General features: G+C 40.2%; 1 protein-coding gene across 7 annotated transcripts; it reads left to right on the top strand.

Moving 5' to 3' along the window:
- Positions 1-371: 371 nt before the first annotated feature.
- YTHDF3 (YTH N6-methyladenosine RNA binding protein F3) lies at positions 372-20762 on the top strand. Of its 7 annotated transcripts, XM_077932969.1 has the most exons (8): positions 373-467; positions 2195-2219; positions 3653-3765; positions 7985-8033; positions 8828-8913; positions 11027-12613; positions 13806-13869; positions 19610-20762. In XM_077932969.1, exons 6-7 carry the CDS (start codon positions 11045-11047, stop codon positions 13851-13853), a joined length of 1617 nt encoding a protein of 538 aa, XP_077789095.1. In that variant the 5' UTR covers positions 373-467; positions 2195-2219; positions 3653-3765; positions 7985-8033; positions 8828-8913; positions 11027-11044; the 3' UTR covers positions 13854-13869; positions 19610-20762. The 7 variants fall into 7 exon arrangements, with proteins under 7 accessions (XP_028592680.2, XP_028592681.2, XP_077789095.1 ...); XM_077932968.1 differs by lacking the exon at positions 7985-8033; XM_028736845.2 differs by lacking the exon at positions 7985-8033 and having other exon boundaries at positions 378-467; positions 3682-3765.
- The last annotated feature ends 284 nt before the right edge of the window (positions 20763-21046 follow it).

The following is a 21046-nucleotide window of genomic DNA, read 5'->3' as shown; positions in this document are numbered from 1 at the left end:
ACGGGACATTTAAGAGGCGCGCGCGCGCCGACGGACGGCCGTTTCCCCCGCCCTCGTCTTCGGAACCACGTGATAGGAGTCGGGGACGGAAAGGGAAAAGTCGGCTGCAATGTCGTCAGTGGTAGAGGGAGGGGGGAGAGCGGAAGGTCAGGGCGCAGCGGAGCGGAAGTAGGATCCGGAGCGCGTCCGCCATTGTGGGAAAGCGGAGCCCGGAGCAGGGGAGGGAAGCTGAGCTGTGTCCAGCTGGTTGCTTTCGGAGGCGCCGAGCAGACTAGAAGTGCCCGGGCTGCGGAGACAGTCAGGCGGCGGCGGCGGGGAGAGCGGCGGAAAAGGCGGCGGCGGCGGCGGCGGCGGGGAATTGAGGAAGAGCGGGAGGAGGAGGAGGAGGAGGAGGAGGAGGCCCAGGCGGAGCGGGGTGAGGGGATTGCGGCTCCCCGTGAAGAATGTCAGCCACCAGCGTCGACCAGGTACGGTCTCCGCCCGGCCTGGCCTGGCCGAGAGGATGGCTCGGCCTCCCCTTCCTCACCCCGTCCCGCCCTCCTTCCTCTGGGCATAGCGGGGATCCGCGCCCGCTACATCCGAGGCCGTGCGGCTCCTCCCCTGTTCCCAGGCCCGCCCCCTCCGCAGGCCTGGAGGCCGCTCGGCCTGGGGCCTCCCCGCGGAGGCCGTGAGGCGAACCCGTTGCTTCTCTTCACGAGCAGGCCTTTCCCTCTCCTTCGCTTTCCGCGCCAGCTTCGCCCTCTGCCCGCTTTCCTGGGCCGCCTCCGGTTTTCCCTCGCAAGTGGACTTGGAGGGATCCTTACGGCTACCGTTAAACCTCCTTCGTAGTGCAGCCGCCTCTCGTATCTCGTTCTTGCGGTTATATGTTTCTTTGCGTTTCATTTATTGATGGCATGTCTTCATGCGTGTTTCCGTATCTGCTTATTTTGTTTTCATGCAGCTATTCCATGTACACTTTTTTCTTTCTTTCACCCTTTTCTGATCTCCTTATCCCCCCTCCCAATTCTTTCACCAATTCTCCCCATGGTTGTTTTTCTAGTCTTGATCCTCTCAGTCTCACCCTTCTGGGTCCCCCCTCCCCGTGTAAACATTATTTTTGCAGCTGAGAGCAGATAATGGAGGTCTCTGGTGAACGTTAACTTGGGGGAGAAATCTTGCAAACCAGAATCCATGTCTGCACAAGTTTCATTTTTAAACCTGGAATGTCACTTTTGAAAATACTTGCTTTTAGTATTGGCTCTTCAGCTAGTACAGGTTTTTCTTCATTCTGTCAGGATTGAGTAATTTGCAAAAGTCATTGCAGGGTCAGAGTCATAAAGTCTATGTGGAAACAGGAATTGTTTGTAATGGGAGCTTTATTTGGGGGCAGGGAAATGCACTTAATGAAGTAAAAATATTTTAACATGGTATGTAATAAATAGTATAGTCCGCAATATGGCTAGTTCTGATTTTATTCAGCATCGAAGTGTAGCATTCTTAAGGTACAGGACTAGGGGCATGCAACAGTACAGGCAACACCCCATTTGTGTGGGGGTTGCGTTCCAGGTCATTACGCATTTGTGTGAAATCAGAAACTAATTGAAAAAGTCTACAAACACCCATTCTACCCATTTAGTGACATTTCAATGACATCTTTATAACGTTTCCGGGTTCGGTACATGTGCACGATCATGAACATATCAGTTGCGCCTAAAATGGGAGTGGCCTGTACCTCACCAGAACATGCTAATTGGCCCTTGTTGCATTTTTTTTAAATTTTTTTTTTTTGCATTTTACAAGCACCTTTTTATAACTGATTTGATAATAGCAATACATGCATAGCTTTAAGAAATAAAAGCGGGCATAGTACAGTGAAGTGTTTAGCTTCTACAAAGTCATCTGATTATACTTTTTATACTGCCACACATAAATATTGGATGACTGTTCCATTTTGTTTCTGAATGGTAAACTGTAGTTAAATATCTTAATGTGTACAGTAATATTGGGAGTCTACCAGTAATCCCAATAAACAGAATTTAGAATGCATCAGGCTTGCAGCACTTAAGTCATAGTTCTTTCTTTTTAATAAAATGGCTTGTATTTTACCATCTTGGGGTATCTTAAAATCACCAAAATTATTTGAGCTTTGTGATAACTTTAATGTTCGGTTCCTCTAATTTTTGTTTGTTTGTTTTTCTTGTTTTATCACTAACAGAGACCTAAAGGACAGGGAAATAAAGGTAAGTTGATTCTTCTGTGTTAGGTTCACTGACATGAAAAGAGTAATTTAATGATTTCTCTGTAGTAGACAATTAAGTGTAGCAGATGCATTCAACTGACAGTTTATACTGGAGTAGTAGTAGTCATGAGACTGCAGCAGACAGTGAATCATTTTTTTTCACTTATAAAGTGGATTTCCCCAACATTTTTGTGTTACATCATTCTTAAAATATAGAGTCTGCAACAGCTTCCATTTGCATATCAGGACTTCTCCTGTGTTGTCCCCATATTTCTGAGGAACCCTCAAATCAGATTGGGGGGGGGGGGAGCAGGGGAATTCCTCTTCTGCTCAATCAACTATTTAGCTGAATACCTCCCATTATATAGAGTAATTCAGGCACCAGTCTATTCCCACTTATGTTGAACTCAGTGGGACATCTAAGTAGTCATGTGTAGATAGAATTGTGCTGTCAGAATGCTTTATACTCAGCCAAATGTATAGAGTCATATATGAATCATACTCTGAGTAGTACAGCCTATTAAAATCAGCTAAAAATTAATCCGGAAAGCAAAACGTAAAGCCATTAAAATTCCAATAAAAGCAGATAAGCAACAGTGCACTTTATGACCTTATAAGAAGACCATAAAACAAGAATACAGTTAAATACCTGCCAGAACAAAAAGGTAGTGAAAAACCATCAAAAATGTTTCTGTATATGAAGGGTTAATAATTGTGTTTATGTGCATGGTATTGTAGGAATGGTTCTTCATTTAGCCTAGTAGCAAGTGTGCTAAACTGATGATGAGTGGTGAGCATATGTGCATGAGAATTTTGAGTCCTTCTTAAACTGTGAGACACACTGGCAAATGAAACAAAAAGTGAATGTAGCATGTCATTTATCTCTGCATACAGGATAGCATCATGGTATGCTTTAATTTTAGTGTATTCTTTATCCCAAGCTTTTGGCAGCTCATTAAAAATTGAACATCTGCATATAGCCATACTGCTAAAATATATACATAGGAGAGTTAAGGACTCCATTTTGTTAGAAGTGAGAGATAAAGCTTGCTAGACATTATATGGTCATAGGCAGTTACCTAGTCATAGCTTAACAAAGGGTGAAATTGTTTGGTATCCATAGGATCAGTATTTCTCAAATATTGAGAACTGTTCAGTTACTGAACTCCTAAAATTTTAGCTGTTTCACATGTGCACTTTACATCACATCTTCATTGGGATACTTTAGTGTACTTAGTTTTCCATAGAGTAAAGACAAGGAAAGAAGTGAACTTCCCAGTGGATAGGTTCACTTGCCAACATCGTACGAATGAATTTCCAATTGCAAAAGGGAATTCCCCTTTAAATCCCCCAGATGTGATCCAAATCTGCTTTGTCAATCAATGTAAAGTTTTTTTTTTTTTGTTTCCATTATATCACGTTAATGTCAACAAGAGAAGCTAGTTTGAATCTTGTCTCGGCAGGAAAGATCTCTAACCAGCAGTTCAGCTACTCCCCTACTCTGGTTCTCTTCTCCCCCATCCTGTGCTTGAAGGCTTGTATTTTAGGTATGCATATTTACTTAGAATCAACTCCTGTTTGGTTTAGTGGTCTTTAATATTAATGACTTTTGTATGCTGATCCGTAACAGAGTTCTCAGGACTTACTATAAAGATAAAAACAACTTAAATACAAAATAAGGCATAACATCAAAAGCATAATAAATACAAGAAAACAAAACTCACCACAACGCCAAAGTTAAAAGCATTGGTTTTAAAAAAGGCCCAGATTACACAAGTTATTTAAAAGGTCTGATCTTTACCCTGGGACTTAAGTAGCCTTAGTAGGCTATTCTATAACTGGAGTGCCCATAATTGAGATGCCTGTCCTGATTGTTACTTACCTTATTTCTTTTGTTGGGGTTTCTCAGGGCAACATGTCAGCCGCCAGCATCCAAAAAAAAAAAAAAAAAAAAAAAGATGGTTTAGGCACGTATAGATGAGAAGAGCCTTGTGCTAAAGATTAAGCATTTTCACTTGTGCCTTGTCATAGCCATACTATTCCTAAGGTATCTCCAGTAGCTGTTTTCCCCTGCTTTTTTAAAACTCTTCAGTGAACGAGAATTCATAATCTTACTAAGGAACATATTGAAAGTCTGTGCAGCTAGAGCATTGGACTTAAATGTCTGAAACTCTGGTTGAAATCCCTGCTGATCTATGAAGCTCACTGGCACTGTGGTAATGGCAAAATATTACTAAGCTTTATACAGCAAAATAAGGTGCAAATATTTTTTATAAACTGACAAATTTATTATTCCCATTTGAGTGTGCATAGAATTGCAGTCTTAGCTGTACATATGTCACTGAATAAGACATTGATTTTCTGGTAGTGACACCTTCGGTTTAGTGGTGTATTCCCCGTTCCAAAGAAGAGAGACATGAAACATAAAACTGTACTTGAAATACACCGTTGGTAACTGTGGATATAGCATGTGTTTTCCTGTAAATCAAATGATTTAATTATTAAGATTCAACTTTCAATTCAATAATTCATTTAGAGAAGGACACAAATTTATTTTGCAGCATAAATTGTTTGTACCTTAATACATACAGAACTTCACTATACTGGCTGATAACTGTTTCTGAGTTCATAATTCCTTTTAAAGCACATTTTACTTTGAGGAGAATTGCTAGTATGTGACTCCCTCTTTTCCAATACAGGGTTGGTCTCATTTCAAACATGCTATCACTTTAGTCACAGGAGAAATGGCTGTCTTTTCTCTGATGAGATACTGGAGAAGGTTTTGAGTTTTTCTGCATCTGTTTATTTAGATATTTAAATACCACCTGTTATGCGGGCAACTCAATGCAGCAATACCATAACATGTAATACAAAGAAAATGAAAATAATCAGACAATAAACATTCTTAAAATTCCATAGCCGCTGGAATCCGTATCCACCAAAAGCTATATAAAACAAACAAAAAAGAAGTGGAATTGCACCACTATTGGCACATTTCTTATTTTTTTTGGGGGGGGGACTATTCCAGAGTGTGGACTCTGTCACAGAAAAGGCCCTTGTCCCGGTTAATGCTATTTGCAGGGTGTGGCACAATCAGAAGGGCCTCTGCAGATGTTCTTACTGGCAGGGCATGCTTGTCTAGAGGAAAGCGTTCTCTCACATAACCTGGTTCCAAATTGTTTAATAACAAATCCCGAAACACTGCTTGATAGCAGATTGGCAGTCAGTGCAGTTCCTTTAACGGTGGAGTTGCAGTCTCATAGCCAGTAACTTAGCAACTACATTTTGTGCTAACTGCAGCTTCCAGACCAGTTTTGAGGGTAGACCCACAGAAAGCACATTACCATAATTGACACTATTCCAATGCATGGGTCACTGTAGCCAGGCTGTCCCTGGCCAGGATTAGCTACAACTGGAGTAATGACTGAAGCTGGTAAAAGGCGGTCCCTGCTGCTGTAGTCACATGGGACTCCAGTAACAACTATAGGTACAGGAACACCCCCATACTTTGATCTGGCTCCTTCACATGGAATGCAGTAGACAAATACAGGACAGACAAACTGCCTACATTCTGGATTTGGAAACTAGTCACCTACAGGATCTCCATCTTGCTACAATTCAGTTTCATTGACTCTTATCCAGCCCATTGCTGTGCCCAGGGCTGCAGAGCCCCAATTGAACAAAAGTAAAGGCCCTTCTTTCTCCCTCACCACATTTCTCTTGCTTCTGCAGTCAGATTTGGAATGTATTGTACTAATGAACTAAAATGTCACATTTCCTTATTTTGCATATATTTGGGGTTATAATCAGTGTTTTCAAAATATTTAAATCATTGCAACAGGAATTGTGGGGGTGGGGCACATCATCTGCTGTGAATGGATTTCTGGCTTGCTGGCTTACTGTCTTCTTTGTTCACTTCCTTCTTGAGGTATTCTATAACTTTGTCTGCTTCATGTGAAAATGCCACTTTCAAAAACACAAACCAAAAGACAAATGCTCAGAGAATCTAGTAGCATTAAAGGGAATGTTTTGGGCATGGACAAAAGTTTCACTTTTTCTAATGAACACAGAAGTGAATGAGGAAAGAACGTGGAGTTTAGATTAGACCACGATCTACTCCCAGTATAAAACAACTGGCAGTGATCTACCCATTTGGGGGGGGGGGGAGGCCAAAGTTGTTGAGCTTTTTTGGTTTTGTAACATTGAATAGGGTTTCAAAAGTGGTAGACTTACTGAATGGCACTGTTTTTTTCAGAGGATCTGATGAAGCTACTTCATCTTTCCTTATTGGAGAAGAATGACGGAGATGCAGGAAAGAATGGACTCTTGAAAGATAAATTGATGGAAATTTGTTTGTGGCAGGAAAGGTTTTAGATGTGGAATAGCTCCTGTTGCTTTTAGGTGTGACTATCTCATCCACGGGAAGTGGTGTTTTGCTGTTGTCTAGTTTGGGTCTTTTATGGTTCTCCAGATTTTTCTCTACAGTTAAGTGAAATAGCTGTCTTAAAAAGTGCAAACAGGAATTCTTGCACCAAGAAGAACACTTAACAGGGCAGCTCGGTTAGAAGTATGGCTGAACATGTTAGCTATCTGGGTCTAGGTGCTGCAGAATGCAGATGCTATGCAGCTTCATAGCTGTGTGCGTGGTTTTTAATTGAGTTAGTGATCCAAAGTTTTGGATACTAGTTTTCAGCTGCAGTCTTTAGTTTCAGATCACCTATGTTCTTTATACAAATATGAATAACAACGTAACTAGCCAAAGTATAAATTTCATTAGGTGCATTGACTCCTTGAAAAATCTGTGTGAAATGCATGGGGCAGATGGTTGTTTTTCTTCTAAGCAAAATTAAAAACGCCACAAAGCTCTGAACACACAGTGAATACAAATTACATTTCACAAGTTACTTTGCATATGATGCGAAGGACCTGAAGGTAAGGGGTTTTTTAATGCTAGGAAATCCTGATGATCTTTAAGTGTCCTTGTCGTCCTCAACCCCCAAAAATTATTGCACTGTTTCCCACCCTGTGTGTGTGCAGGGCATAATTTCCTCCCGGAAAAAAGCTTTAAGCTGCTATATTCTTACTAATATATATGCATATGTAGTTGCTTTGTCCTTAAGATTGGTTGGATGAGCTACACAATACAGCTGGACTTTGTGTCTGCATTGTGAAATTGGAAACCTAAGTTCTCATGAGTCCATCTTAGTTACTTAGAGTGCAGAGTTTATGTTGTAAATGCTCAGAACATCTCTGGGTCTTGTTTACTGTCAAGAAGTACAAAACCTGATTTTATTGTGACTGTGTGGCAAGTTTACTGCAGTGCACCTGTAGAAGTCCTGGGTTGTCAGCTCACATGTAAAAAACTGTTACCATTACTCTTTGCAAATACATTCTTTGTATTTGGTATTAGGAATTGCTCTGTGGGGTGGGGTGAGAACCCTATTGCTGGCAAGGTAAACAAAACCAGATTCATGTTACATTATTGGAAAAGTAGGTCATGCCAAGGCAAAGTTCTAGCTTGTGTGTGCATGTCTGCCTTGAAAGCTGTGCTTGTGCTCTAATTCTGTTGCAGAGAATAGTAGGAACATACAAACAGGAGATGTGTGTGTGTGTGTGTGTGTGTGTGTGTGTGTGTGAGAGAGAGAGAGAGGGGGGGGGAATGATTAATCTGTAGAACTAGTTTGTGTTGCTTTTTCATTTCATTTGCTTGAATTTAACTAGAACTGGCTTACTAAAAATGTTTGCATGCATTTTTGCTATTTTCAGGTAGAAAACTTTTGTATCGAGTACTCGGCATAGAGCTCTATTAATAAAGGTGTCTGCAAATTTCATTTTTGAAGTGAACAATTGCTGCAAATATACTATATTGTTTCTAGCTATGTTAGAAGTGATATTTCAACAGCTAAGCACTTTTTAGACTATTCCGTTCTTAACTATGGAGAGTTGGTTTCCCTGCTTTCTGTAGGTTTCCCATCTGTTGAGGGGTTGAATTTACAATGTTCCCTTAGGATGTCAGGAAAAATGGTTTAGTGTCCAAATATTTTATATTGGAAAATTATGCCAGCTAAGTATACCTGCAGAAGATGGTATGGGAAAGTGTTTAGTTGAAGTTATTTGAACAGAGCAGTTAAATCTAATATTTATGCTTGCATATGAATCCATAAAACTTCAACTTCAGTTTTAATACATATAACTAGACAAAAAGTGCACTCCTATGAATTACCTTGTTTCTGTTGAGAGTAGGGCTGGGTTATCAATATTGCAGTATATCACCAGCTAAACATCTCGATATATGGCAACATCTGAAATAAGGAAGGAACTACACAGAGGCAAACAGGACAATGTCCTGGCATCTGCTACTACTTAAGGGTCTAAAAGTAATAAATGAGGGTATTATCAATCACTTCATGGTCTCTTTCAGCAGCAGGCAAGCCAAAATGCATCCATAGGCTGCTATTGGTTTTTTGAATTCTAGGATGCTTGTAGTGTGTTGCTGCCTGCTAAAGAAATATTCTGGTTTTTGAAACATTTTTTCCATCAGGTGTTTTTAACAACTAAAAAGTTAGGCATAGGACTTCTAGAAGATGTCTAATTTCAGTTATGTTTCAGTTTCAGTGCAAAACGGTTCGATTCATCAAAAGGATGCAGTAAATGATGATGATTTTGAGCCATATCTAAGTAGCCAGACAAATCAGGTGAGTATTTACAAGAATACACCTTTTCTTGTAAGCTAGTGAGTATAGTTTTTAGTTGGTTATTCCTTTATAATAAGCAAGTAACACAAAACAGTTTAAATGGTTTTATAACAGACCATTGTAAGTTTTCATAGTATTTGTAAATCTCTTAAACAGTGCTAAATGGATTTGTACGAGTTAGGTTCCAAATGAGCGAAGTTACTTTAAGCAGAGGGATCCACTTAAGCTTAATTAAATCTATCTTAAATTAAGCATACCTGTTGTGTGTGCACAGAACAGTACACAAATCTCATGCCCTACTCCTGTAGCAGCCTACAGGGCTACATCCCATTCCATTTCCTTCAGCAGTTGGGATTGGATGGAGAAAGAGTTAATAGTCCAGTCATTTTTCTTATGATTCAGCCTTTGGTTAGCTTTTGATTTTCTGCTCCCTTTCTGAATTCTTACATGAGTTTCAAGTCCAACAAGGATTCTTCCATTTCAGGGAATTTTTGCTTGCAGAAGATGCATGTTGAGAGGCTTTGGGGCAAGGTATTTGGAAAGAAAGTGCAAGAAAGTGGTATTTCTATCATTTTGTATGTGTGTACTGTGATGGGAGAAACAGTTTATATCCTTATGCCCAACCTTCTATACATTGATAGTGGTTTTGTATGCCTAAATTTGCATGGTGAGTAAGAAATGCAAAGAATATGTGGTGCTTTTTATTGGGCCAGTTCCTTTTGGTGTTGAATGGCCTTGCAGCCAGTCAGTTGCTAGGCAAGAACATACATTACTTGATCCAGCACTCAAAACAACCTTTTGAAAAACACACTTGTAGATGAGTGAGCTGATAAAACCTTGTGGGTTTGATCCATTCTTGAATTCGAGTTCTGCTCTGTAGTGGGAAGTGACTTTGCTGATTTCTCCTTGCCTCTGCCTTTCCCTGAAAAGCTGTTTTGGAGGTTTGGCTGATTCTCTGGAAAAGTGTGGCAGTTCCAGGGGGAAAAATCACGTCTCTCCCTCCACTGGAAAGCTGCTGGATACTGGTTGCTTTTGCAAATGGAAGGATCCAGCTACGCCAAGGGTGGCATAGTTTATGCAAACTTTGGAGTTTAATATTCTTTATGTATACATAGAGCAGATAATTGCAATTTCTATTTTTTGTTATTGGGAAAATAATAGTGACAAGACTCAAAATGCCAAGCACAGAACATTAAAATATTGATTCAAGATTAAACAATTAGAGCAAGCTAAGCGAATTAGGAATTGGATCTGGACCAAATAAATAAGCATTTTTTTTTAACCTTTCTTGCAAATGCTAGTCATGGGTGGCACATGAGCAGCCCAAAAGGAACCCTCACACTTATAAAAACTTCCTTGTTTGCTCATATAGAGGTGTTCTTTTATTTTTTACAACAAATGTAGCTAAGCTGTAGCCTTTAAGATGTTATTGGACTATCATCTCTGACCATTGGTCATGCTGTCTTTGACTGGTGGGAGCTGGGAGTCCAAAATCATATTGAGGGCCTCAGGTTAGCTACCCCTGGTTTCAAGTGAGCTAGGTGACAGGGTTTATCAGTACTTGAAGTTCCTTTTCACTGTGCAGGGTGAACTTATTTACAGCTTGGCAAGGAGCATGATGAGTTGTTAAATATATACACTGAACCTTATCTATACACCAGAGGCAGGTTTCTCAGGGGAATGTTGGTACACATGCATGTTGGGCTAATGGTCATGGTCAGTACTGAATCTTTGATCAGCTGTTCAGCATAGGAGAGAGGCCTAGAAATAGGACAGGAATTTGCTTATAGGAATAAAAGAAATAAAATGACTTCCTGATAAAAAACAGGAAAAGCACTCCTGTTTGGAGATGGAAGAGAATTTTTTAATTGCTCAAAGCACTTTTAATTGTGTTATATTAATTAAAACGGTGTAGGCTGTAATTACTTTGGTTTTGTATGTGAGATTAAAGATAACAAAGGTATCTCTTTTAGATCTCTCTGCTTGAATTTTTTTTCTGTTTAAAATTCTAACTGTCGAAAATTTGCTTCAGATGTCCATAAATGCATATTTATAGGCAAATAATGTAGATGTAGCAATAGAATGATTCTTACACTGATATCTTTTCCTGCAGAATAATAGCTATCCACCAATGTCAGACCCATACATGCCTAGTTATTATGCTCCATCCATTGGATTTCCGTACTCTCTGGGTGAAGCGGCATGGTCCACAGCAGGAGATCCTCCAATGCCATACTTGACAACTTACGGACAGATGAGCAATGGTGAACACCACTACATCCCTGATGGTGTCTTTAGTCAACCTGGGGCTTTAGGAAACACCCCTCCATTCCTTGGTCAGCATGGATTTAATTTTTTCCCTGGGAATGCAGATTTCTCAACATGGGGGACAAGTGGATCTCAGGGACAATCGACTCAAAGCTCTGCTTACAGCAGCAGCTATGGCTACCCACCTAGCTCTCTTGGTAGAGCAATAGCCGATGGACAGGCTGGATTTGGCAATGATACATTGAACAAGGTGCCTGGTATTAGCAGCATTGAGCAAGGCATGACTGGACTGAAAATTGGCGGTGATATGACAGTCGCTGTGACGAAAACAGTTGGTTCCGCTCTGAGTAGTACAGGTATGACAAGCATTGCAGCAAATAGTGTGCCTGCGGTTAGCAGTTCAGCACCTAAACCAACCTCATGGGCTGCCATTGCTAGGAAGCCTGCTAAGCCTCAGCCAAAACTTAAGCCTAAAGGTAATGTGGGAATTGGGGGCCCTGCGGTACCACCTCCCCCTATAAAACACAACATGAATATTGGAACTTGGGATGACAAAGGGTCTGTGGTAAAAGCTCCCCCAACCCAACCAGTACTGCCTCCTCAGACTATAATGCAGCAGCCTCAGCCATTAATTCAGCCTCCTCCAATGGTGCAAAGCCAACTGCCTCAGCAGCAGCCTCCGCCTCAGCCGCCACAAGGACCTCAGCAACAGGCTCCGCCTCATCAGCTGCAGCAGCAGCAGCAGCTGCAAAATCGCTGGGTGGCTCCTCGCAATAGGGGTGTAGGCTTCAATCAGAGCAATGGAGCTGGCAATGAAAACTATGGTATAGGTGTTATACCAGTTAGCTCTTCACCTTCTGGTGTAGAAGTGCACCCAGTATTGGAGAAACTAAAGGCCATAAATAACTATAATCCCAAAGACTTTGATTGGAATCTGAAGAACGGTCGTGTGTTTATAATCAAAAGCTATTCGGAGGATGATATACACCGCTCCATTAAGTATTCTATCTGGTGTAGTACTGAGCATGGTAATAAGCGCTTGGATGCTGCCTACCGTTCACTGAATGGAAAAGGCCCACTCTATTTACTTTTCAGTGTGAATGGCAGTGGACACTTCTGCGGAGTAGCTGAGATGAAGTCTGTGGTGGACTACAATGCATATGCTGGAGTCTGGTCTCAGGATAAGTGGAAGGGGAAGTTTGATGTTAAGTGGATCTTTGTTAAAGACGTTCCAAACAACCAGCTGCGGCACATTCGCTTGGAAAATAATGACAACAAACCCGTTACCAACTCGAGGGACACTCAAGAAGTACCCCTAGAAAAAGCCAAGCAAGTGCTTAAAATAATTGCTACTTTCAAGCATACCACCTCAATCTTTGATGACTTTGCACATTATGAAAAGCGTCAAGAGGAGGAGGAAGCCATGCGTAGGGTAAGAATCTAATGTTATAATAAACTTTTTTCATGCTTTTTGGAGTTTGGGGTTTTTTAAAAAACAGATCTGCTTGGTTTTTTAATATGTAAAGCAAAAAGTAATTAGAAATGGGTTTAGATGGTAAAGGCCAAGGCATGTAATGTACTCAACAACACTTCCTTGCAAGCACATTTGCAAATACAATTTTCCATTCTTCATAGCATTTTACTTCTGCATTAAAACCTTCAGCTAAGTAACTGAACTTCGTTGGCAGTCGATTGAAAAAATATGTATTTTAATGGTTTCAGTAGCAAAGGGTACTTGTTCCTTAAATCATTTCGTTGCCTGTTTTGTTTTGTGACATTTAAACAAAAAATATGTATATGGAAGTTGTGATGTCTACATGCTTCAGCTGTTGTAATAGTACAATTTTTTTAGATGCATAGAAAAAGCCACATAACACAGAAATTGAGAGCTTGTTAGGAATTTAGACTGCTATCCTATGCCCATTTACTTGATGGTAAGTCCCATTGAACTCAGTAGGACTTGCTTCTCATAGAGATGCATAGGAAAGAAAAAGAAAATGTCAACATGAGTTTAAATGTGTTTTGACCCTTTGTAGTTGCTTTTTTGTGAAACATTTCTTATCAAATGTGCCTGGCAGGACAAATAGAAAGGGCTGTATTCAGGCAATGTGTTTCTCCTGATGGAAGGCACTTTAATACAGTGGAACCTTCCAGGGGTCAAGGCAAAATTGTGTTTTTCCTGGCCCCTCTGCAGCCCTCCAGCCTGCTTTGCAAGGTTGAAGAACCCTTTAGAACAGCTTCAGTCCTTGAAGGCTCTGCTGGATCAAAGAGCTTTTCATATGTAAAGGGGCATCATTTGGCTATAACCCAAACAACATTTACGCAGAAATAAATTAATCCAACCCAGGGCTGATTCTTATGATGACCTAGTTATCTTAGGGGAGAATAAAGAGTTGGGAGGAGACTTGAAATTTCTCCCTTCTTATGTGGGATATGCCAGGCGTTGATTGTGGATTGTTCTACATGCAAAACAGGCACTTGCCACCAACCTGTGGACCCCACTTTATTCCATAGGTACTTACTGCTGTAAGCACATGCCAATCCAAGGTATCTTGTCCCATACCAAATGTTATTTATGAAGACCTGAGTGTTTTTGTAATTTACAATAAAAATTAAACACACAGACTCTTAGGGGCAGTACAAAAGGAAAAATGGATGAAGAAAGAAGATGAAAAGAAACAAATTCAGGTATCATTCCTTACATAAGAGCTTTCCAAACTTTTCATGTTGGCGACACACTTTTTAGACATGTATCATTTCACAACACAGTAATTCAGTTTTACTCTTGTTAGCTACATACCCTGCTAGCTGCTGATGGAGTCAACTTGCTGGAAAAGACTGTGTACAGTGTATGAACTTGTAAGCTCCTGTACTGTTCAAATGGAAGGAGGAATTATTGTAAATAAGTAGTAGATGGATTCTCCTTTAAGAGCAGGAGAAATATCCTAACTTCTGAATGACTACTTGGCATGATCTTGTGTCCCCATTCCAGGTCTCCTCTGTGCACCACAGAAAGCTTTTTATTCCATAGGAAGCTGGTGAGAAGGATTCTATGTCATTGTTTGTAGGATGGGAGCAGTTTGGAGAAGAAGAAAAAACAGTGTTACAAGTAGTTAACTAGGGATTAACTAGGAGTTCTGAAGAAGGCTTAAAATAAACTTGCTTGTAATCAAGGAATTCATTGGCAGAGGAGATGTTGGGCAGAATCTGTTCAGTTCATAATCAAAAGTGGGTTTGAGAATTCTGATTCAGGTGTGGCTACATAGTAGCCAGCCATTGCTAAATTCACATTGAATGGCATTGGTTAACAAAGCAAATGGGACACTAAGTCTGGTCCTCAGCTGAAGTTGTGACAGAACCTTGAACAGAAGAAAAGGCTGAAGAATAAAAAGTCTCTTTGACCCAAGTTGTCATTTCTTTTGTGTTTCTCATGGTTGATTTTTCTTTGGTGGGATCTACAGAGTGGAACTGAATAAACAGTTTTGTTTTAAGCCCAGGTAGTTTTGCAGTGTTTGAAGAGAAGAAAAAATTATACCTACATATGAAGAGTCCAGCCACGCTCCATAAATAAGCAGGATTCCTTGGGTAGTCTAGTAATGATGCTGCATACAAAATGGCAACTTAAATGTTTATACTAATTGGTTCTTCTGTTTACAAATTTTCTGTAATGGTTCTTTACTTTGACTTTCATTTCAGGTGGTTGTGTTTGTTTTGTTTTTCATACAGTCCTTGTTATTAAGATAATTACGCTTGCTATTAGAGATGCATATACAGGCTAGTTCCAGTGTTCTATATACAAGATGGCTTTTGGAATTATTCTTGTGGTTGTAGACACCTGAAATCAGATGGGGTACATCATCAACCAAGTTGCCAAGATTATTGCCTATTGTCCTCATGTAAATAGCACATTTTACAAATAGGTTGATCTGCTGGGTTTCTATTCATTTTAAAGGGTGTAACTGGATTGTTGGAACAGTACAGAAATTCTAGTGCTACTAATTGTGTTTCCATCAAACCTGTGCCTGTCTTTATATTGCACTGGCTTACAGTGGTGCCTAATATGTTGGGTTCCATGGGCATGTTGGGAATTTTGAATAGTGCTGTCATAAAATGGCTGTCATGGGGTTGTTCCCCTTCACAAAATGACTTGCAAGCTGGGTGGAGCCAGACACAAAGTACTCATTTCACATTAAACCAATCGAGATACCAAAGCTTGCACATGCAGCCACAGAAAGAGAGAGGGAGATGAACAGGCAGCCTCAACAGAAGAGTGCACAGATCCAGAGAAGAAGAAAAAAACAAGTACACATTGCCCCAGAGAGAGAGAGAGAAACAGAGTCCCAGAGGGTGAGGTAGGAAAGCAAACGGTTCAGGAACCAATAGAGGAGAGGAGAGGATCATGTACATAGACTGAGAGAGGCAGAAACACAAATTTGCTTTGTTATATCTTCTTTCTTGTCCCTTCAGTCACCTTTGTCTTTGTTTCTAAACATTTGTACAAGATTCTTTCCACTCATGTCTCTCAACTTAATGTTTTGGTGCTGGTCAGCCTGGAAAAGTTCATAGACTTAAGACAGGCCATAGAAGGTGGTAATGCTTTTACTACTACTACTTTTTTCAAGACTGATCACACTCTTTACAGCTTGGAAGGGCAGGCACTGTGTGTCACAGAGACATTTTAAGCACCAAGTGGCTCAATGGGTGCAATCGGAACCAAAACTGTTCTAAAAACCCATTAACTGTTATTGCCAACCTAGCAGTTCGAAGGCACGTCAAAAAGTGCAAGTAGATAAATAGGTACCACTCCGGCGGGAAGGTAAATGGCGTTTCCATGCGCTGCTCTGGTTCACCAGAAGCGGCTTAGTCATGCTGGCCACATGACCCGGAAGCTGTACACCGGCTCCCTCAGTCAGTAAAGCAAGATGAGCGCCGCAACCCCAGAGTCGGTCACGACTGGACCTAATGGTCAGGGGTCCCTTTACCTTTACCTTTTTATCCGTTACGTATGCAGCACATTGTTTTAGTCCTTTGTGTTCTAGGCAGGGCATCAAACTATTTAAATTTTCTGAATTGATTTAATTTTGGTTCTGCCTGTTAACTCTTGGTTTGATTTCACAAGGAAAAGGCTCAATATTTACAAAATGTCACTGACTGGTATCTGTAGTAATCTGATTAAATAGTGAGTTAATCTTAATTCTAGGTGACTACGCCGAAGAAACACCTGTTGTTTGTACAGAAAACTTTGAGCAAGGATGAGAATAAAATTTACTAGATTTTGAAAGAAATATTTGGGAACTTGGAAGTGATGACAGTTGTGAAAGCAGAGCTTAGAAAGATGCCTACTTAATACACAGATTCAAAAGTACAATGTTCTTTTGTTTCCAGGTTGATTCCCTATTTTTGTTACAAGTACAATAATATTCTTGCAGGCAGTAAATATGTTTACCATGTGATCCATAGTTGTAAGTTAATTTTAAAACTAGCTGCTTGTCTGCTACCCATATTGTTTACCTCAGAGTTAAGTGTTTGATGATTTCTCAGAGACTGATCATAATAAATTCACATATGTTAGTAGAAGTCCTGAATGTTCCAAACAATTGTAAGGGAAGAGTTTTGAATGAGAAACATTTTGTGCTGAATTAAACTTCTGCTGTCTGATAGGATTAGTAGATGGTATATGAATAAAAATTTCAGAAGGGAAAAGGCGCAGTACTGGGAACAGTGGGAGAATGAAGGCCTTTACTAGTATGGTTCCAAGAAAAAGTGTATTGATTAGCTTTTGTGAAATTAGGATTCCGAAAAGGATAAAGATAAAAGGAGCCCAGTCCACCTTTTATCTTCATTCCTAATTATTTTATCTTCATTCCTAATTGTTTTTCATCATTTTGCATGGGATTTGAAAACTGGGTTGAAGTATCTGGGCTGAGGAACAGATGAGAGCATAGCATAGTTATTTGAAGCATGCACTTCTTTAGAACAGGAGTGAGGATTCTTTTTGAGTCCCAGGGCCAGATCAGAACTTGCCCAACCTTCTGGGGGCTTCCTAAGAATGGTGGCATGTTAAAACAAAAACCAAACACCCACCCAAAGAAAAAAATGCACATACCTCTTTCCCCTCTCCCTGCATCACAACGCACCTCCAACAGGCACACAGTAAGCACACACGCCTTTTCTTACACATCCATAAATTCAGTCACACACTCATACATGCAGCCACATATACACATGGCAGGAACATACACAATATGCATTTTGAGCCCACTCTAGTTCTAGGGTCAGGGTGGCTAGAAAATTATATCTGCCTCTTCAGTCAAAGGGATTTTATTTCCCCATCTTAGCACTAAGCAGTATTAATTTCAAAAAATAAATCTTCTGACTGCTCTTTAAGAATAGTAGGTAGCATTCTGCCCATCCAGTGCTGGAATGGAAGGTGGGGTTGGGAGAAGGCAAAGAGCTTGTCTCCCATCTAAGTTGAGAGAGCCCTCTGCTGCCCTTTCCTCTCAAAGAGGTCTTATCTTCAATCTTAACACTGTGGTACTTGGGTGGTGCTGTGGGTTAAACCACAGAGCCTAGGACTTGCCGATCAAAAGGTCGGCGGTTCAAATCCCCGCGACGGGTGAGCTCCCGTTGCTCAGTTCCTGCTCCTGCCAACCTAGCAGTTTGAAAGCATGTCAAAGTGTAAGTAGATAAATAGGTACCGCTCTGGCGGGAAGGTAAACAGGTCCCTTTACCTTTACCTTACTTAGATTAAAAAAAAAAAAGAGTTCTCTTTAACTCTTCCATGTCTGACATGATATTAGATTTGCCTCCAAATGACCTTGTGGATCAAATAGAAAGCCTAAATGTTCCCCACCACTGCTTCAGATAAAAAATGTGCATGCTTTCCTGAACTACAAAGTATTTTCAAAATGTTAAGTAAAATGTCACTAGTGACATGTCGGCTAATATCAGCAACTTAGGTAGTAGGAGTCTAAAGTTTGCATAATTTTCTAGGGAAACCCTACTTCCAAACAGTTCGTGAATTCATATTCTGTAATCATGTTTCATAAAGGGTACATGTTTTTCTATCAGTTCTTTGTCATAATATCACACATACTACCTGGACTCCTTTGGGAGTAAAAGGATATCAGTTGAATAAATAAGGCAATAGGTAAAGGGACCCCTGACCATTAGGTCCAGTCGTGACCGACTCTGGGGTTGCGGTGCTCATCTCGCTTTGTTGGCCGAGGGAGCCAGTGTACAGCTTCTGGGTCATGTGGCCAGCATGACTAAGCCGCTTCACCATTCTGGTGAACCAGAACAGCACACGGAAATGCCGTTTACCTTCCCACCAGAGCAGTACCTATTTATCTACTTACACTTTGGCGTGCTTTCAAACTGCTAGGTTGGCAGGAGCAGGGACTGAGCAATGGGAGCTCACCCTGTCGTGGGGTTTCGAACCGCCGACCTTCTGATCGGCAAGTCCTAGGCTCTGTGGTTTAACCGACAGCGCCACCCGCGTCCCAATAAGGCAATAGTGTGTAACAAACATACTGCTCAGCCTACCTTTAGACCACATCAGCAAAGCTAAGAGGGGGATCCTGTCATCTGGGCTGTCCAGGACCTCCATACCACTGCCTAGGCTTGCACTGGGGAAGTGATTTTGGTGCTGCCAACACAATGGTTTGACTTATCCCATGGAGGCACACTTTGCTGTCTCTTGAGACAGGCAGATGCCAACAATGTATAACCCTTCATATCAGGAATTGCTATTCAAGTCTTCGTGACTTTAGGTAAAATGTTCTAGAAAACAATGTCGGTACTAGATATTTACCATTTGTAAATTATCCCTTGCATAGCTAGTATCTACATGTTACTAAGCTACAAGGGTTCTGAAGTGTCACTGATATCACCAGACACAATGAAACTTAGTCAGAGATTATCAGTTTATAAGAGGGTGTTTTTTTGTGCCCTGTAAAGCACTTTGGCATCATCTTGTATCTTTCATTTAAGTTTCTGTGATGAAGTAGAATTGTAAAGATTTGTTGTGTTTGACTTGTGTCAAAAAGTGGCATTATGCTAGTGGAAGTGTTCCTTATATTAATTGATCCATCTTACCCAATGACACCCCCTCCCAAGAAAAAAATCCTCTGGGCTTGGAGACCCTTGGAAACATTTTGAAATATAATGCAGAGGGCTGCAGTTAGCGAAAACTAGATGCCTCACCTTGCGGTAGCAGGAAGTATTTCTGTGGGACTGGGAAGCCACCATTGGATGCATCCCTTAGGTTGGATTATTGAATTGCACTTTTAATTCAGCTGATTGCTGTAACGTTTCTGTAAAGCTAATGCCATGCTTTTATGAAATATTTATAGTCGCATAGCACTTGTACCGAATAAAAGTCTTCTATGACAGAGCTATACTAATTTTCCTTTCTTCTGTTCTGCAGGAGAGGAATAGAAACAAACAATAACTATATGGCGATGGTCCTGCTAGAATTACAACACTAATGATGTGGACTCTGGAAATGCCTAATATGTCTAAGAAGAAGTTATTAAAGCTTTGTTCCTGCTTAAGGTGACATCTTTGAACACTTTAACACAAAATTGACTCTTCTTGTAATGGTTCGCATCAGTGCATCTGCCCTTATACTCTCTCACCAAACACACTTGAGAACTGTAACTTCGTCAAGCACTTTCTGTCCTGAAGCTTTTACCAGTATCTGCTGTCTTTTGTAATTATGCATCCTAGCTAAGGCACAGGAGATGGAACGAATGCAAGGATTCATTAACTCTTTGAATTTGTTAAATACTAACAATTAACCATCATAAGTGGTTCAATGATGTGAGATTCACATTGCTTCAACTTATTTTTCTTTGATGTAGTTTTTTAATTGTCAGTTTTTAGCTATTCAACAGAATTTAAAGCAAAATCATGCCATATTTAGTCCTGGAGTAAAACTCAAGTCTAAATGTTCATGTGAAAATTATTGTAGTAAACTTTTAATATGGCAGAGCAACTTTGAGCTGCAGTTTAGCCAAATGAATTATAACATGAAATTATATTAGAATGACATTTCCCTTGTTTCAAACTGTTTGGTGTAGAGAATATTAATATATGCAGCTTGGTGGGCCGCACCAATTAATGCACATTTCCTTTTTTTTTCCTGTAACATGTATACCGAAAAAAGTGCATTTGTCTGAGGAACTGTTTGTTTGCTACTACTCAATCTCAGTTTTGAGTACATGTACCTCAGTCTAAATCAGACTTTTTATGACCTTTATAACTATACTTAAAATCTTTAATTCCTATTTCTGGGTGTTTGCAAGCCTGAAAAGATTGCTATCATGGAAGTGAAAATTTACTCCTCTAGGTGATTCACTAGCTAAATAAACATAATTCTTGTTTTAGCAAGCATATACTCTGTTTCTCAAATTTTGTTTGTTCCCAGCTCTGAATATTATAGTCTGATATTCTTTCAATTCAAAATACTTTGGGAAATAAACGTTTATCCATGGTTTCAGTTTGTATGCTCATGGATGTGTTTACATGTTATCTGTTAGAGCTATATAATAAAAGCCTAGGTACCATATTCACCTGAATATTTTCTATGCTACTTTTTAAACTTTTATTTTAAAATTTCCACTTGCACACCAACATGAATGCTGCCTTGAAAGTGAAGCAACTGTATTGGTTTTATGAAATACTGAAGAGTCTGAAAGCTTTCTTTAAGATCAGTACGAAATCCAGATATGGGGAAGTTGAAAAATAGCTGTTGTATGAATACTTGATGTATCCGTCAAACCCAAATATTTACTTCATGTCTGGATTCTTTCACTGGCAGTCTGTTTCTCAAGCTTATTGGGAAGATCAAAACTGCTTGATC

The sequence above is a fragment of the Podarcis muralis genome, chromosome 8 (genome assembly GCF_964188315.1).
Source record: "Podarcis muralis chromosome 8, rPodMur119.hap1.1, whole genome shotgun sequence".
NCBI classification, from domain to species: Eukaryota; Metazoa; Chordata; class Lepidosauria; order Squamata; family Lacertidae; genus Podarcis; species Podarcis muralis.
This window is presented reverse-complemented; position numbering and strand designations above follow the sequence as displayed.

Coding starts and splice junctions, on each gene's coding strand:
- YTHDF3 (XM_028736845.2), top strand. CDS start 444: ATGTCAGCCACCAGCGTCGACCAG. Junction 468..2,194: donor CAGCCACCAGCGTCGACCAG/GTACGGTCTCCG, acceptor TATCACTAACAG/AGACCTAAAGGACAGGGAAA. Junction 3,766..8,827: donor CTTGAAGGCTTGTATTTTAG/GTATGCATATTT, acceptor GTTATGTTTCAG/TTTCAGTGCAAAACGGTTCG.